The following is a 17,636-nucleotide window of genomic DNA, read 5'->3' as shown; positions in this document are numbered from 1 at the left end:
GGAAAAGAACGAGCTCTCCCCTCTTCCCCACCACTTTTTTTTTTTTTTTTTTTTTTTTTTTGAGATTTTCCAGAAACTCGGCCTGAATTCACGGCGGTTTGGGACAATTCGCCTGGCAGTCCCACTGCTCAAAGCTTCGAGCTCCCATCAGAGCCCGTTTCAACCCCAAAAGCCCAACTCCAGCCCCGGGAAAAGCATTGGGAACGGTGAGGGAAAGAGACCGGCCCCAAAAGCCAACCCGAGCCCCATCCCCGTTCCCAAACCACGCCCGAAAGCCAGCCCTACCCCAAAGAGAGAGAACCCGGAGCCAGAAGCCGGTCCCAACCCAAACCTAAAGCGTAAAGGGCCCCCGAACCAACCCCAGCACCCAGCCCGGAAAACACCGAACCCCACAATAACCCCCCAATAACCCTAACCCCATTCCCAACCCCGTCGCTAACCCTAAACCTGCCCCAACCCTAAAGGAAGCCATAAACAGAGCCCTACGCTCCAAAACCAGCTTCAAACCAAACCTGGATGACCCTGACCCCAACCCTGACCCCAAATTCAACCCTGACCCCAACCCTGACCCTTCCCCCCTGCCTCCCCCTCCCCCAAGAACCCCCCAGGTCCCTCCCCAGCACAGCCGGGCTCAAGCAGAGCCCCCCCCAAACCCTCCCCCAATGTCCCCCCCAAAACATCCCCATGCCCCCCCAAATGTCCCCCATCATCCCCAAAACGCCCCCCCCCCCCCAAACATCGTCCCGCCCCCCCCCAAAAACCCCCACAAGCACCGACCACTCCCAATTTCTCCCTATTTTATGTTAAAGTCACTTTACATGTAAAATACAAAAATAGGCCCCGGGGGGGGCTGTGACCCCCCCCCAAAGCTCCAGGGGACACAGTGAGCGCCCCCCCCACCCCCCCACAGCCCCCTCCAGGGGACAGAGCCACCAAGGGGGGGGGGGTTGTGCTGCCCCCCCCCCACCCCCCCCGAGGTAGTCAGTGCGATGGGGGGGGGGGCACGGGCAGACCCGGGTGTCTGGGGGGGGACACAGCGCTTTGGGGGGGGGGGGACAGCATGGTGAGGGGGGGACAGCGCTTTTTTGGGGGGGGGGGGGGACAGTGTGTGACAGGCTCAGATTGGCACCGGAACGGACAGACCCTGATTGGGGGGGGGAACAGGGTGGCTCCGGTCTGCAGCCCCCCCCCCCAAATAAAAACCCTTTTGGGGGGGAGGGGGGGTGAGGCTGGACCCTCATTGCTCACCCTGGGGGGGGGCACACTAGTGTCATGGGGGGGGGCACCACTGAGGGATGCCCCCTGAGATGGGGGGGGCTGGAAAATCCCCCTGTAGTGGTTAAGGGGGGGGAGGCAAAGTAAAGGGGGGGGGTAGCGTTTTACGTCCCTGGACAGCTTGGGGGGGGTTTCAGGCTCCTGGGGGGGTCCCAGACCATTTGGGGGGGGGTTCAAGGCCACTTGGGGGGGTCCCAGGCTACCTGGGGGAGGTCCCATTGAAAGTGGGGGCACCCAAGCCCCATGTGAAGGTCCCAGGCTATTGGGGGGGGGGGTCGCTATTCAGGACTGGGGGGGCCCAAACCTATTTGGGGGGGGTCCTCAAGCCCATGGTGGAGCAGTGGGGGGGATATTATTGAGGGGGGGGCACCCAGGTCCAGCAGGGGGGGTCCCAGCGTGTAGTGAAGATTCCAGGTGTGTGCGGGGGGGGGGGGGGGGGATCCTGGTTAAAAAGTGGGGGGGGGGGGGCAGGTTGGGAATTGGGGTGGGGGCACCCAGGTCCTTCGGGAGGGTCCCAAAGAAGAGAAGTGGGGGGAGCAGAGCGGGGGTGGCGCAGTTCCAAGGTTCTGGTGGATGTTCTTTTTTTGGGGGGGGAGCCCCCCCTCAGCAGCGCCCCACCTTGGCGTCGCCGATGGCCCCCCAGACGTCGAAGACGAACTCGTCGGGGAAGGCGAAGTCGCCGAGCTGCGAGTCCAGCGCCTGCGCCAGCGCGTCGGGGTCGCGGGCGTCCCGGCCCAGCTCCACCATGGTGGCGGCTGCGGGGACGCGGGGGACGGTCAGGGGACACCCGAGGGACACCCCCAGGGCACCCAAGGGCCCCCCCCGGGGGAACCCATGGGACACCCAGGACGGCCCAGCCCAAGGGGGAGCGCCCCACGTGCGGCCCCGTATCCTTGGTGCCCCCCTCATCACCCCCGGGTGCCCCCCCAGCACCTCTGTGTGGCCCCCCCAGGCACCCCCAGGTGCGGGCACACCCCTGGGTGCCCCCCCCGCCCCCCCAGCACCCTTGGGTGCCGGCTCACCCAGCTCGGTGTCGCGGATGCCCATGTAGCTCTCCAGCAGGTCGTCCACCTTGGCGATGGCTCGCTCCTCGAAGGCTGAGGGCTGTGTGGGAAGGGGGGGGGGGGAACAGGGGGAATTATTGGGGTGCTGGGGTTCCCCCCACCCCAAAAAAGCACCCTAGGGTGGCCCACCTGCTCCTCCACGGTGGCGGGACCCCGTGCACGCAGCCGCAGGGTGCCCCGGCCGGTGCCCAGCTGGGTGCCGCCGCCTCTGCCCCCCGACGCTCGCTGGCTGATCATGTCTGAAACGGGGGGGGGAGAGGAAAAAAAGGGGGGGCCCCAAAAGGTCGGGGTGCCCCTCGTTAGGATTTGGGGGTCCCCCGTGACACCCCAAGTTAGAGGACCCCCGGCAGTTTGGGTTTTGGGCCAACGACCTGCCCCAATCGGCTCCTGACGGGTTTGTGGGGTCCCTTCGTTGGCCCCCTTTAGGGTTTTGGGGTCCCCCCTTAGGGTTTTGGGGTCCCCTGGGTGCTGTGTAATCCTCTATAAGACCCCCCCTTAGGGTTTTGGGGTTCCCCCCTCATGGTTTTGGGGTCCCTTGGGGGCTACGTAACCCTCTGTAAGCTCCTCTTTGAGTTTTGGGGTTCCCTGGGTGCTATGTAACCCTTTATAAGACCCCCCCCCTGAGTTTTGGGGTCCCCTGGGTGCTATTTAACCCTCTAAAAGCCCCCCCCTCTTGGATTTTGGGATCCTCTGGGTGCTACCAAGCCCTCCATAAGACCACCCTTAGGTTTTGGGGTCCCCTGGGTGCTATCTAACCCTCTATAAGCCCCTACCTGAGTTTTGGGGTCCCCTGGGTGTTACGTAACCCTCTAAAAGCCCCCCTCTGGGGTTTTGGGATCCTCTGGGTGCTACAGAGCCCTCTACAAGACCCCTTTGAGTTTTGGGGTCCCCTGGGTGCTGAAAAACCCTCTGTAAGCCCCTACATGAGTTTTGGGGTCTCCTGGGTATCATGAAGCTCTCCATAAGACCACCCTTAGGTTTTGGGGTCCCTTCGGGGTTACAGAGCCCTCTACAAGACTCCCTTTAAGTTTTGGGGTCCCCTGGGTGCTGTATAGCCCCCTGTAATCCCCTACCTGAGTTTTGGGGTCCCCTGGGTGCTACAGCCCCCCTCCACCTTCAGCTCAGCCCCATCCCCGCCCCCTCACCCCAAACCCACGGGGCAGGGCCCCCTTCCGCCCTGCGTGGTGGGGCTCCCAGTGCTCCCAGTGCTCCCAGTAGGGGCTCACCGAAGGCTTTTCGGGGCTCGGTGAGGCGCAGGGCGAAGGGGCGCCCCTTGGGGAGCTCCTTCAGCAGCTTGGCCACCTCGAAGTGCCGCGCGCCCACCAGGCTGCGCCCGTCGATGGCCTCGATCATGTCCCCGACCCCGATCACCGGGATGCGGTCGATCACGCTGCCCTCCTTGATGCGCTGGGGGGGGGAGAGAGATCGGCTGAGACCCCCCCCAGACACCGGGGTCTGGCCCCACAACCCCCCAGGTGGAGCTCGAGGGGGTTTTGGGGTGACCCTGTGCATCCAGAGGGGGTCTGAGAGGGTTTTGGGGTCCCCCCGTGTGGCCCAAGGGGGGGTTGGGGTACCCTCATGTGTCCTGAGGGGGGGTTGGGGTCCCAAGGGGGCTTTTGGGATCCCCCCCCATGTGTCCTAAGAAGGCTTTTGGGGTCCCAAGGGGGCTTTTGGGGTCCCCCCGTATGGCCCAAGGGGGGGTTTGGGGTCCCCTCTTGTGTCCTGAGGGGGGTTTTGGGGTCCCAAGTGGGCTTTTGGGGTCCCCCCATGTGTCCTGAGGGGGGTTTTGGGGTCACCCCGTGTGTCCAGACAGGGCCCAAGGGGGAGTGTTGGGGGTTCTGAGAGGGGTTTTGGGGTCCACCCGTGTGTCCAGATGGGTTCCAAGGAGGTTTTGGGGTTCCCCGTGTGACCCAAGGGGGGTTTTGGAGTCCTGAGAGGGGTTTGGGGTTCCCTCGTGTGTCCAGATGGGGCTTGAAGGGGCTTTTGGGGTCCCAAGGGGGGTTTTAGGAGTCTGCCTGTATGCCCCAGGGGGGGGGTTGAGGTCCCCCCGTGTGCCCAGATGGGGCCCGAGGGGGCTTTTGGGGTCCCTGGGTGTGGCCCAAGGTGGGTTTGGGGATCCCAAAAGAGATTTTGGGGTTGCCCCATGTGTCCAGATGGGGCTTGAGTGGGCTTTTGGGGTCCCGAGGAGAGTTTTAGGGTACCCTGTACGCCCAAATGGAGCCCAAAGGGGGTTTTAGGGTCCCCCCCGTGTCTAGATGGGGTCCCAGGGGGTTTTGGGGTCCCCCTCTGTGTCCCAAAGGGGGTTTTGGGATCACAATAGAAGTTTTGGGGTCCCCCCATGTGCCCAGATGGGGCTTGAGGGGGCTTTTGGGGTCCCGAGTGGAGTTTTGGGGTCCCCCTGTGTGTCCCAAAGGGGGTTTTGGGATCCCAAGAGAGGATTTGGGGTCCCCCCATGTGCCCAGATGGGGCTTGAGGGAGCTTTTGGGGTCCCAAGGGGGGGTTTGGGGTATGCCAAGATGGGGCCCAAAGGGGGTTTTGTGGTTCCCTCCAGTGTCCAGATGGGGACCAAGAGGGTTTTGGGGACACCGTGAGCCCAGGCAGGGCCCCGGTGGGGGTTTTAGGGTCCTGAGGGGGGGTTGGGGTCCCCCTGTGTGTCCAGTCGGGGCTCCAGGGGGGTTTCGGGTACCCCCGTGTGCCCAGATGGGGCCTGAGGGGGCTTTTGGGATCCCTGGGTGTGGCCTAAGGAGGGGTTGGGGATCCCAAAAGAGATTGTGGGGTCGCCCCGTGTGTCCAGATGGGGCTTGAGGGGACTTTTGGGGTCCCGAGGCGAGTTTTAGGGGTACCCCTGTACACCCAGATGGGGCCCAAAGGGGGTTTTGGGGTCCCAAGAGAGGTTTTGGGGTCCCCCCATGTGCCCAGATGGGGGCCGAAGGGGGCTTTTGGGGTCCCCCCGTGTAGTCCAAGGGGGGTTTTGGGGTCCCATGAGGGGCTTTGGGGTCCCCCCTTGTGTCCAGATGGGTCCTGAGGGGTTTTGGGGTCCCCCCGTGTGTCCTGAGAGGGGGTTTTGGGGTCCTGAGGGGACTTTTGGGGTCCCCCTGTGTGACCCAAGCTGGGGTTTGGGGTCCCCTCGAGTCCCAATAGGGCCCCAGGGGGATTTTGGGGTCCCCAAGTCCCCCAACAGCACCAAGGGACACCCCCGTGCCCCCCCCCACCGACACTCAGGGCTGTCCCCCAGTGCCCCCTACCCCACCCCCCCAGGGGGGTCCTGTCCCCTCGGGGGGGGGGTCCTGTCCCCATGGGGGGGTCCCATCTCCACGGGGGGCGTCCCGGGGGTGTCCCCCTACCCAAAAACACCCCCCCCAAGACCCTCGGGGCCATCCCCACACCCCCTTTAGCCCCATCCCCGTGTGGCTTAGGGGGATCCTGTCCCCATTGGGGGATCCCAGGGGGGTCCTGTCCCCTCGGGGGGGGGTCTCATCCCCATGGGGGGTCCCATCTTCACGGGGGGGGGGTTCTGGGGGGGTCCCCGTACCCAAAAACACCCCCCCCGAGACCCTCGGGGCCATCCCCACACCCCCCTTCAGCCCCATCCCCGTGTGGCTTAGGGGGATCCTGTCCCCATTGGGGGATCCCAGGGGGGTCCTGTCCCCTCGGGGGGGGTCTCATCCCCATGGGGGGTCCCATCTTCACGGGGGGGGTTCTGGGGGGGGTCCCCGTACCCAAAAACACCCCCCCGAGACCCTCGGGGCCATCCCCACACCCCCCTTCAGCCCCATCCCCGTGTGGCTTAGGGGGATCCTGTCCCCACGGAGGTGCCCCGGGGGGGTCCCATCCCCTCGGGGTGGGTCCCGTCCCCTCGGGGGGGGGGGGGTCTTGTCCCCTCGAGGGGGGGTCCCATCCTCACGGGGGGGGGGGTCCCGACCTTGATGAAGGCGTATCCGGCGCCGTTGTCGGTGATGGTGAGCCCCAGCGCCTCCTCGGACTTGAGCACCTCGACCTCCTTGCGCTGCCCCTTGGTGTGCGCGAAGATGAAGTCCTCCAGCCCGATCTGCCCCCCCAGCAGCTTCTCCATGTCCACCTTGTGCGTGTTCAGCGTGCAGAACATCACCTGGGGGGGGGGGCGGCACCACCGTCACCCCCCCGCACCCACCCCACACCCACACACCCCCCCCACACCCACAGACCCCCACACACACCCACAGAACCCCACACACACCCCCACAACCTCCCCCAAACCCACACCCCCCCCACACACCCACAGACCCCCCCAAAACCCACACACCCCCCCAAAACACACACCCCCCCCACACACCCCACAGACCCCCCCCCAAAACCCACAGACCCCCACCAAACCCACACCCCCCCCAAACCCACATACCCCGCACACACACCCACACACCCCCCCCAAAACCCACACCCCCCCCACACCCCCACAACCCCCCCAAACCCACACACCCCCCCCACACCCACAGACCCCCCCAAAACCCACAGACCCCCCCCAAACACCCACACCCCCCCCCAAACCCACAGACCCCCCCCACACCCCCACGCCCTCCCCCACACCCCCCCACACCCCCCCCCAAACCCACAGACCCCCCCCACACCCCCACGCCCTCCCCCCACACCCCCCCCCAAACCCACAGACTCCCCCAAAACCCAGAGACCCCCCCCAGACTCCCGGTGCCGCCCCTCGCCCTGGGGATCCCCACTGAGACCCCCCCGCTGCTGTCCCAGCCCTGCCCCCCCCCCCCAGACACCCACAGGGTGCCCACCCCCATCCCCAAACCCCCCCCCAGCACCCAGGGGTGCCCTCGTCCCCGACACCCCCCCCCAAGAACCCCCTGTGCCCATAACCCCCCCACACCCCGCAGCACCCAAGGGTGCCCATGTCCCTGACACCCTCCAACCCCTCAGCACCCAAGGGTGCCTCACCCTGTTGCCCATGTACCTCCCCCCACCCTGCAGCACCCAAGGGTGCCCTTGTCTCTGACACCCCACAGCACCCAGGGGTGCCATCATCCCCAACACCCCCCAACCCCTCAGCACCCAAGGGTGCCTTACCCCGTTCCCCATGCCTTACCCCGTTCCCCATGTACCTCCTCCTACCCCCCGGCACCCAAGGGTGCCCTCATCCCCAACACCAACACCCACCCTGTCCCGCAGGGCCCAGGGGTGCCCTCATCCCCGACCACTCGGCACCCAAGGGTGTCCTCATCCCTAACACCCCCCACCCCCATAGCACCCAAGGGTGCCCTCGTCCCAGACACCCCCTCAGCACCCAGGGGTGCCCCTGTCTCTGACAACCCCCCAAATCTCTCTGCCCTGCAGCACCCAAGGGTGCCCTCATCCCTGAAAACCCCCCCTCCAGTCCCCCAGCACCCAGGGGTGCCCTCATCCTTGACAATTTCCCAACCCCTCAGCACCCAAGGGTGCCCTCGTCCCTGACACCCCCTGTCCCATAGCACCCAAGGGTGCTCTTTTCCCTGACAACCCCCCTGCCCTGCAGCACCCAGGGGTGCCCTCATCCCCGACACCCCCCCCACTCCCCCGGCAGCACCCAAGGGTGCCCTCATCCCCAACACCTCCCCCAACCCCTCAGCGCCCAAGGATGTCCCTGTCCCCGACAACCCCCCAACCCCACTGCCCTGCAGCACCCAGGGGTGTCCTCATCCTCAACACCCCCCGGCAGCACCCCATGGGTGCCCTTGTCCCCGACAACCCCCGCAATCTCTCTGCCTTGCAGCACCCAAGGATGCCCCTGTCCCCAACAACGCCCCAACCCCCCAGCCCCGCAGCACCCAAGGGTGCCCTCATCTCCAACACCCCCCACCCCTGCAGCACCCAAGGGTGCCCTCATTCCAGACATCCCCTCAGCACCCAGGGGTGCCCCTGTCCCTGACAAACCCCCAACCCCGCAGCACCCAGGGGTGTCCTCATCCCCAACACCCCCACACCCCCCATGCAGCACCCATGGGTGCCCTCGTCCCCAACAACCCCCCCCAATCTCTCTGCCCTGCAGCACCCAGGGGTGCCCCTATCCCTGACAACCCCCCAACCCCACTGCCCCGCAGCACCCAAAGGTGCCCTCATCCCTGACAATCGCCCCCCAACCCCTCAGCACCCAAGGGTGCCCTCATCCCCAACACCTCCCCCAACCCCTCAGCACCCAAGGATGCTCCTGTCCCCGACAACCCCCCAATCCCACTGCCCCTCAGCACCCACGGGTGCCCTTGTCCCTGACAACCCCCCCAATCTCTCTGCCCTGCAGCACCCAGGGGTGCCTTCATCCCCAACACCCCCCAGCACCCAGGGGTGCCCTCATCCCCAGCCCCCAGGGGTACCCTCATCCCCAACACCCCCACACCCCCCATGCAGCACCCCATGGGTGCCCTTGTCCCCAACAACCCCCCCAATCTCTCTGCCCTGCAGCACCCAGGGTGCCCCTGTCCCCGACAACCCCCCAACCCCACTGCCCCGCAGCACCCATGGGTGCCCTTGTCCCTGACAACCCCCCCAATGTCTCTGCCCTGCAGCACCCAGGGGTGCCCTCAGCCCTGACACCCCCCTGTCCCACAGCACCCAAGGGTGCCCTCATCCCCAACAACCCCCCCACCCCCGCAGCACCCAAGGGTGCCCTCATCCTCAACAACCCTGGCAGCACCCATGGGTGCCCCCCCCCGGCCCCCCACCTCTCCGGGGGGGATGCGGAAGGCCTCGGCGATCTTGCCGTAGAGCTCTCGCACGTTGCTGAAGCCCTCGATGCGGCCGGTGGGGCTGCCGTGCGCCAGCTGCGTGTGGAACACCAGGCGGGGCCGCAGGGCCGGGGGGGGCGGCGGCAGCCCCGGGGGGGTCACCCCCAACCCCCCCCCGCCCCCTCCCCCTCCTCCACCTCCTCCTCCTCCTCCTCCTTCTCCCCCCCCGCCGTGGGTTTCCGCCGGGGTCCCCCCCCGGCCCCCCCGCCGCCTCCTCGTTCTCCACCAGCGGGGGGGGCTTCTTGCGGCGGCCCAGGCCCAGCGGCATTTGGGGGGGGGGGGGGGGGGATTAAAGGGTGAGGAGGGGGGGGGGTCGTGGGGTCGCCGAGGGTTTGGTGGGTGATGGGGGGCGGGGGGGGCTCCGGGGTCGCCCCCTCCCGGAGGCTGCTGGCGGCGGGGCTGCAAAGGAGGGGGGAAATGAGAAACGGGGCTGGGGGGGGGCACACAGAACCCCCCCCCAAAGACCCCCCCAGACGCCCCCCCAGGGACAACCCCAGACCCCCCAGACCCCTGAGACCCCCCCAAACCCCCTCCACTGCCATGGGACCCCCCCCAGACCCCTCAGCCCCCCCCACAGCCCCCCCAGATCACCCCCAAACCTCCCCCTCGACCCCTCAAAGTCCCCCCCCAAACCCCCCTGACCCCCCCACACCCCCTCACCCCCCTCCAAGGCCCCCCCCCGACCCTTCAGCCCCCCCCCCCAGCCCCCCTCAGGGACCCCCCGACCCCTCAGCGACCCCCCCACGGCCCCTCTGACCCCCCCCAACCCCCCAGGGACCCTCCCAGCCCCCCCAAACCAAGGCAATGGGGGGGGGGGGGAACACCCCAGGACCCCCCCGTGCAGCCCAAGGCCCGGATCCCCCCCCCAGCCCCCCCCCCACCTCAGGGCCCCCCCCAATGCCGGGTACCGGCGGGGGGGGGGGGGGGGCCGGGACCCCCCCCCAAACAGCCCCGGGCCGGGTCCCGCCGCCCCCCCCCGGCCCGGTCCAGGCCCCCCCCAGCCCAATTCCGCCCCCCCCCGGCCCCGGTTCCCCCCCCCCCAGCCCGGTGCCGCCCCCCCCCTCACCGCTCCTCCAACTCCAGCCGGGCGCTGCCGGGCCCAGGCCCCGCCGGAAGGGAGGGGAGGGCTGGGGGCGGGGCCCGCCGCCTCTCGCGCCCAATCAGCGCCGCGCCCCAGCTCGGCCGGCCAATGGGAGAGCGGCGAGGGGAAGCTGAGGAGGGTTCCCCACCCACCCCCTCCCCCCCGCTTCTCGGGAATGGTCGCGCCCCGCCCCGCCCGGCCCCGCCCGCGGGCGGCGGTACCAAGCGCGGGGCGGGGGGGGAGTGGGTGGGGGGCGGACTACAAGTCCCGGCATGCCCCGCGCGGGGCGGGGAGGGCGGGGGAGGGAGGAGAGGAGGCGGCCCCCAAACGGCAGCGGGGGGGGGGAGGGGAGGGGAGGGGAGGGGGGAGCCCCCCCCCACATCCCAAACGCCCGTAGAGGACATTTCGGGACCCCCCCCCAAATCCCAGCCCCCCCCCCAAGAGGATATTTTGGGGACCTCCCCCAAATCCCAGTCCCCCAGGACATTTGGGGAACCCCCCGCCAAAACCCAGCCCCCCCAGGGGAAATTTCAGGACCCCCCCCCCCCCCAAATCCCCCCCCAGGAGAGGACACTTCAGGGACCCCCCCCCCAAAATCCCCCATCCCCCAGAGGGTACAGTTTGGAGACACCCCCCTCCCCAAAACCCAACCCCCTAGGAGAGAATATTTCAGAGACCCCCCCCAGAAAGGACATTTTGGGGGCACCCTCCCCAAGTCCCAACCTCCCAGTAGAAGACATTTTTGGAGACACCCCCAAATCCCAACCCCCCAGGGAAGGGCATTTTGGGGACCCCCCCCAAATCCCAACCCTCCAGGGATGACATTTCGGGGACTCCCCCCAGACACAACGACGCTTTTAACGAATTTTTCCTAATTACCCATGAACCTTTACAAGGCTTTATACAAACTCTGTACAGCGCGCGCTCCTGTTGCAGGAACAGACCCTTTTCCGGGCGTTTTTATCCCAAAGGATAAGAGGGGCGAGGCCAGCCCGGCCTCCGCAAGCACCCCATGGTGGGGGTCCCGAAATTAGGGGGGGGGGGGCTGCACCCAGCGAGCACCCGGGGAGATGAGGGTGGGCAGGGGTCCTGTCCCCCCCCCCGGGTGGTATTCGGGGGGTCCCAGTGGGGTCCCCGGCACCCCTGGTGCCTCGGGGAGGTGACCCCGTGGTCCCTGTCCCCCCCCCCCAGGGGTGGGGAGGGGACACGAGAGGTCCCAGCACATGGTGAGGTCACGGGGGGGTTCCTGGCACCCTCGGGGGGTGGGGAGGGGGACACAGCGTGGTCCCCGTCACCCCAAAATGATGGGGAGGGGGCCAGGAGGTGGTCCCAGAAGGTGGAGGGGGTGGGGAGGGCGTCACAGCGCGGTCCCTGGCCCCAAACGGGGGTGGGGAGGGGGACACGAGGAGGCCCCCGGCTCCCGGAGGTGGTCGTGGTGAGGATGTGACGCGGTTGTGGCACAGGGGTGACACCACAGCGAGGTCCTCGTCACCCCAAAATGACGGGGAGGGGGCCAGGACGTGGTCCCAGAGGTGGAGATGATGGAGAAGTCACGGCGTGGTCCCTGCCCCCCCCAAAATGACGGGGAGGGGGCCAGGATGTGGTCCCAGAACGCGAAGATGGAGATGAAGTCACGGCGAGGTCCTTGTCACCCCCACGGGCGGGGGGAGCCCCCGAAGAGGTCCCCAACCCCCCCAAGGTGGTCGTGGGGAGCCCCCAGCGAGCTCCTGGCCACCCCGGGGGCTCTTTTTTGGGGGACCAACCGCCCCCCCCCGCAGCCAGGCGGTGCCCCCCAGCGCCCCCTCTCTGCCGGGGGGAACCCCAAACTCCAAAAAACAAGGGCAGAACCCCCCCGAAAACTTTGAGAAAAGAAGAAAACCACCCCAAAAACACCCCCCCGAGTCCGCGCGGCGGGCGCTAGACGGGCAGGATCTGCTCCAGGATGGGCTTCGAGGAGGGGGGGATCCTGTCGGGGAAGCGGACCTCGAACTCGATGATGAGGTCCCCGCGCTGCTCGGGGGTTTTGGGGTAGGGGAGCCCCTCGCCGGGGATGCGCCGCTTGACGCCGGGCTTCAGCACGTCCTTGAAGACCATGGGGATGGTGCGGCCGTCCAGCGTCGGCGTGTTCACCGTGCACCCGCACAGCGCCTGGTTTCGAGGGAGGAAAAAAAAGCTCAAAAACCCGCCCCAAAACCTCAAAACCCACTCCCTGAGCCCCCTCCAAAAAAAATAAATAAGGATTCGCAGGCCGCTCACCTCGCGGAGGCTGATTTTGGCCGGGTAGATGATGTCGGAGCCCTCGCGGCGGAAGACGGCGTGGGGCTTGTCTTTTACAACAAAGACGATGTCGGCGGGGATGTTGGTGGGGGTCTGGTCGCCCTCCTTGGGGAAGGTGATTTTGGTGCCCATCCTTCCAGCCGCGCTTCACCTCGATGGTGAGGATCTTGTCCTCGGTGCGCACCGTCTTGCCGTCGGGGTTGAGGCGCTTGTGGGAGATCTTCATCTTCTTGGTGCAGCCGGAGTAGATCTCCTCAGGGACACCTTCAGCTCGTAGAGGACGGGGGGGTCCTGCTTACGGCACCCCCCGGCCCCTTCCTGGCCGCCCGCTCCCCCGGCCGCGGGGGAAGCTGATGTTGCCGAAGCCCCCCATGTGGAAGGTGGTGAAGGCGTCGTCCACGTCCATCTCCTCGTCGCCGTTGCGCTGCACGAAGAAGGTGTCGAAGGGGTTGCGGCCGTCGAAGAATTCGGCGAACATGGCGTGGGGGTCGCCGCGGAAGGTGTAGGTGAAGGTGGGGCCGTTGCCCCCCCCCGCCCCCGAGGCGGGGGCGCCGCCTTTCAGCCCTGGGAGGGGAAGGAAGAGAAGCTGAAGGGTTTTTCTGTCGGGGCCCCGGGACCGGCCGGGCCAGTTCTTCCTGCTCCGCCGAGCGCGTGCCAGAGCCGCTCCCCGCGCCACGGCCCAGCCCCGCGGCACCGCTCCCACACCCAGCTGCGGCTTTTGGGCTCAATTCCTGCCTTTTTGGCTCAGAAATAAGGGGAGGAAAGGCTCCTTTCCTCCACCGCGGGGGTCTCACAAAGGGTGGGGGGCACTTGGGGCTACGTGGGGCCGTGCTGCTGTTTTGGAAGGGTCCCCCCCCGCCCGGCCCCTCATTAGGGGAGGGTGGCGGCAGCTGCCCCGACCTGTCCCCAGCCAGCCCCAAACCGGCCCCACAGCCCCCCCCGCCGCGCCCCGCATCCCCCTGGGGCCTGACGCCGCCGCTCCCTCCCACGCCCAGCCCAGCCCCGCTGCCCTGGGGGGGGGCCCGGGGGTGGGAATCCCCCCCCCATGTTTTGGTGGGGCCCAGAGGGGGGATGAGCTCCCCACCAGGGGGGTTCTGGTTGTTGGGGGCCACCTTCCCAAAAGCCTTTAATCTGTGCCCCCCCCGTCCCGTAACCCATGGCCCTGCTGCCCCCCTGTACCCTCCCCAAAGCAAATTCCCCCCCCCCCAGAAACAACCCCCACGGCCTGCTGGCCCCCACAACCCCCCCAAAAATGACCCCCACAGCCTGCCACCCCCCCTGTACTCCCCCCAAAACCAACCCCCACGACCTGCTGTCCCCCTGTAGCCTCCCCCAAACTAACCTCACAGCCTGTCCCCCCCCCAAAAAGAACCCGATGCCCTGTCACCCCCCTGTACCCCCCCAACCTAACCCCCTCAGTCCTTTCTGCCATGCCCCCCCCCAAACTAACCCTGCCCCCTCCCCACTAACACCATTATCCCCCACTGACACCCCCAGCTGCCTTGTCCCCAGAACCCCCACGTCCCCCCCCCCAAATCAACCCCACAGCCTGCCTGCCCCCCGTGCCCCCCCCAGAATACCTTGCCCCAATAATCCCCCCCATCATTAACCCTACAAAATCACCCCTTTTCCCCAAAAACCTATCCCCCTACAAACCAGCCCCTTACAGCCCCCCGATACCCCCCCCCATTACTGACCCCCCCCCCCCATTACTGCCCCCCTGACCCCCATTTTCCCCACAACCCCCCCATGAGCAGGACATTTTGTGGTCAGGGACAACCTGCCCCTACAACAACCCCCCCCCCCTTGCTTCCCCCCAGCAGGCCCACCCCCCCCCCCCCCCAAAACCCCTGGGCCTCCCCCATCCCCAAACATCCCAGGACTCCCCCCACCCACCCCCATCACACCAGGGGCTTTCTCCTCCCCTGCCCCCCACCTTAATGGGCTCTCCCCCCCTAATTTAATGGGGCCTCCCCCCCAAAAAAAAAACTCCTGAGGTCTCTCTTCCCTCCATATACTGGGATCCCCTCCCCCCACGTACCAAGGCCTCCCCCCCTAAAAACCTTACTGGTGACCCCCAGCTTACTGGGGTCTTCCCCCCCCCCAAAAAAAAAAGTTACCAGGAGCTCCCCACCTTACAGGGACCCCCCCAAAAAAACACTACCAGGAACCTCTTACTGAGGACCTCCCTCAACTTAGTGCGTCTCCCCACAAACTTTACCGGGATCTTTCTACCCCCTCCAAAAAAAACTTACCAGGAACCCCCTTAATTTACTGGCTCCCCTCAAAAGTTAATAGCGACAGCCCCCAAACTAAAGAGATCTCCCGCCAAAACTTCCCAGGATCTCCCCCACCCCCCAGAAAAAAAAATTAACCACTACCGAGGAGCCCCCCCAACAATTTACCGGCCCCCACCCCCAAAACTTAATGAAACCGGCCCCAAAACTCATCAGGGCCGGGCCCCTCTCCCCCCACACCCCCAAAACTTCCCGGGACCAGGCCCCTCCCCCCCCCCCGCGCTCACCCTCCTCGCCGTACTTGTCGAAGATCTCCCTCTTCTTGGGGTCGCTGAGGACGTCGTAGGCCTCGGCCACCTCCTTGAAGCGCTCCTCGGCGCCGGGCTCCTTGTTCTTGTCCGGGTGGAAGCGCAGCGCCTGCCGCCGGTAGGCCCGCTTCACCTCCTCGTCCGAGGCCCCGCGGGCCAGCCCCAGCGTGCGGTAATAATCCTTCCCCATCCCCGCTCCCCGCCGCCGCCGCCGCCGCCCGGCCCCGGCCCCGGCCCGGCCCCGCCGCTTAAATAGGCCCCGGCGGCGGAACCTTCCAGAGCGATGCCGCCGCCTCCAGAACCTTCCGGCCGCGCCCAGGCGCCGGCCAATCAGCGCCCGCGTGGCGCGTGACGTCAGGGGAAAAGGGAGGGGGCGCGCAGGCGCGGTGGGGACAAAGGGAGGGGCTCCCGGAGGCTCGCGGGAAGGGAGGGGGCGTTGTCATGGTGATGAGGGCGGGGCTTTCTCCGTTGTCATGGTGACGAAGGGCGGGGTTTTCGCCGCCGTGGCGTCACGCGCGGGGAGGGGGCGGGGCGTCGCTATGGCAACCGGAGCCCGCGGTGATTGGTGGAGGGCGCTGTGGCAACCGGCCCCCCCCCCGCGCGTCGCCATGGTAACAGCGCCCCCCCCCCCCCCCCCCCCCCCCCCGCCGCGCGTCGCCATGGCAACGGGCTGAGCAGGGACTGCCGCCACCACGGGCCTGTCGCCATGGCAACGGGAACCCGCGTGTCGCCATGGCAACGGGCAGCCATGGAGGCAGTCTGGGCCTGTCGCCAATGCCACCAGGTCTGTTGCCATGGCGACCGTCACCCCCACGGACAGCCCGGGCCTGTCACCATAGCAACTGTCACCCGCAGCGCCAGCCCAGGCCTGTCACCAACGTCCTCGTGGTGACAGCCGGGCCTGTCACGCTGCCGACTGTCACCCACAGACACAACCGGACCTGCCACCAACGTCACCACCGCCCGCGCTGACACCTCGTCACCGCCACGCGCAGGCCGCTGTCACCCCCGGCGGTGTCACCCGTGTCAACCTGTCCCCCGCCACCCCCCTCTCCGTGTCTCCGTCACCCCCGGGGACGCTGTCTGGGTGACAGGGGTGAGGTGACAGCACGGACGGGTCCCCCAGGGGTGGCGGGACACGGGGGGCATGGGGGGGGGGGGCAGCGCTGCCACGTGTGTCCCCTGACCCTTGGTGCCCCCCCCCGGTGTCCCCTCATGTCCCCCCCCAGCCCTGCTGCCACCCTGTCCCCCCCCCCAGGGAGGTCCCAGAGCCTGGCTGGGGGCAGGGCACCCTCCCCCCCCCCCCTTGGCACCCATGGGTGCTGCGCCAGCACCCGCCCGGCTGACTCAGCCCTTGGGGCGCAACCCACCCTGACTCATGGGGGGGGGGGGGGGCGGGGGGGTGGGTGCGGCCCCAGGACCCCCCCCCGGCCCTGCCCCTCCCCCCAAGCCCCCCCCAGCCCCCCCCAGGGTCCCCCGGAGCCCCCCAGGGCCCTGCAGCCCCTACGGGACCAGCACGGCCCCGCCCCCTGCCCCCGCAAAGCCCCGCCCCCTCTGCAGGCCCCGCCCTCCTCCGCAGACCACGCCCCCGCGCTCACCTGCAGGCCCCGCCCTCACCCGGAGGCCCCGCCCCTGCCGGCCCCGCCCCTCACGCTGACGCCCCCCGCCGCGCCGCCCATTGGCCGGCTCCCAGCACCGCCCTCCCTTCCCATTGGCCCCGCCGTTGCTATGCTTACCCGTTGCCCCGGAGACCGAGCCCGCCTCTCCTCCCCCCCCCCCCCCCACCCCCTCTTCCCCGGGCCCTGATTGGCCGCGTGCCGCCACGCGAGGCGCGCTGATTGGCTGAGCCGCTCGCCAGGTGCGCCGAGGGGGTGTGGGCGGTCACGTGGGGGCAGCGCGGCGGCGGAGCGGGCAGCATGAAGCACTACGAGGTGAGGCGGCGCCGCCGGCACCGGGCCCGGCCCCGGTTCCTCCCGTCCCCCGCCCCCCGCTCCCCCCCCCCCGCTCTGCCCGCCCCGAGCCTCGCCGGGCCGGGGGGGAACGGGAGGGAACGGGGGAAGGACGCCGCGTCCGCACCGCGCATGCGCTAGGCCCCGAGGCGGCGCATGCGTTCCGCGTGGGGGGGAGGGAGCGCTGCGCATGCGCGACGCGGCGGGGTGGAGAGGGGAGCGAGTGCGCATGCGCTCATTGCGGGAGAGGGACGGGAAGGGCGCGCGCATGCGCAGAGGCGCCGGCGAAGCCCGGCCCGGCTCAGGGCAGCCCCTGCAGGCCTGAGGGGGGGAGGGGGGAGGGGCGGGGGCGGGGGCCCTGTCCCCAACCTGGTGACCCCCCCCCGGCCCCCAAGGGGTGACCCCCCCAGCACAGTGACCCCCCCCCGGGCCCATGCAGTGGCACAGGGTGGCACGAGCCCTGTCCCCAAGGGGGTGACACTCCCTGTCCCCAAAACAGTGACCCCCCCCAACACTGTGACCCCCCCCCCGCCCCCCCCAGCTTGTCCCCAACCTGGTGACCCCCCCCAGTCCCTGTCCCCAACACAGTGACCCCCCCATGCCCCCCCCCCCAATGTCCCCAGCCCCCCCCAATGTCCCTTATCCTCCCCCATGTCCCCCCCCAATATCCCCTGCCCCCCCCATGTCCCCAGC

At 68.2% G+C, this 17,636-nt stretch overlaps 2 protein-coding genes across 2 annotated transcripts; both read right to left on the bottom strand.

Annotated features, from left to right (window-relative positions):
• Positions 1-808: 808 nt before the first annotated feature.
• On the bottom strand, positions 809-9,359 carry LOC311220530 (PDZ domain-containing protein GIPC1-like; the record flags this gene model as incomplete). Its single annotated transcript, XM_084304093.1, is given in 7 exon segments — positions 809-2,030; positions 2,298-2,379; positions 2,469-2,578; positions 3,566-3,746; positions 6,262-6,447; positions 9,029-9,277; positions 9,279-9,359. Coding segments are annotated over 7 exon segments (1,041 nt in total). The 3' UTR covers positions 809-1,878.
• A 1,706-nt stretch (positions 9,360-11,065) lies between these two features.
• On the bottom strand, positions 11,066-15,591 carry LOC311220480 (dnaJ homolog subfamily B member 1-like). Its single transcript, XM_084304025.1, is given in 6 exon segments — positions 11,066-12,320; positions 12,429-12,578; positions 12,580-12,707; positions 12,710-12,777; positions 12,779-13,013; positions 14,974-15,591. Coding segments are annotated over 6 exon segments (1,023 nt in total). The 5' UTR covers positions 15,185-15,591; the 3' UTR covers positions 11,066-12,089.
• Positions 15,592-17,636: the final 2,045 nt, after the last annotated feature.

This window comes from Netta rufina (genome assembly GCF_964035555.1).
Source record: "Netta rufina genome assembly, chromosome: 32".
Taxonomy (NCBI): domain Eukaryota; kingdom Metazoa; phylum Chordata; class Aves; order Anseriformes; family Anatidae; genus Netta; species Netta rufina.
This window is presented reverse-complemented; position numbering and strand designations above follow the sequence as displayed.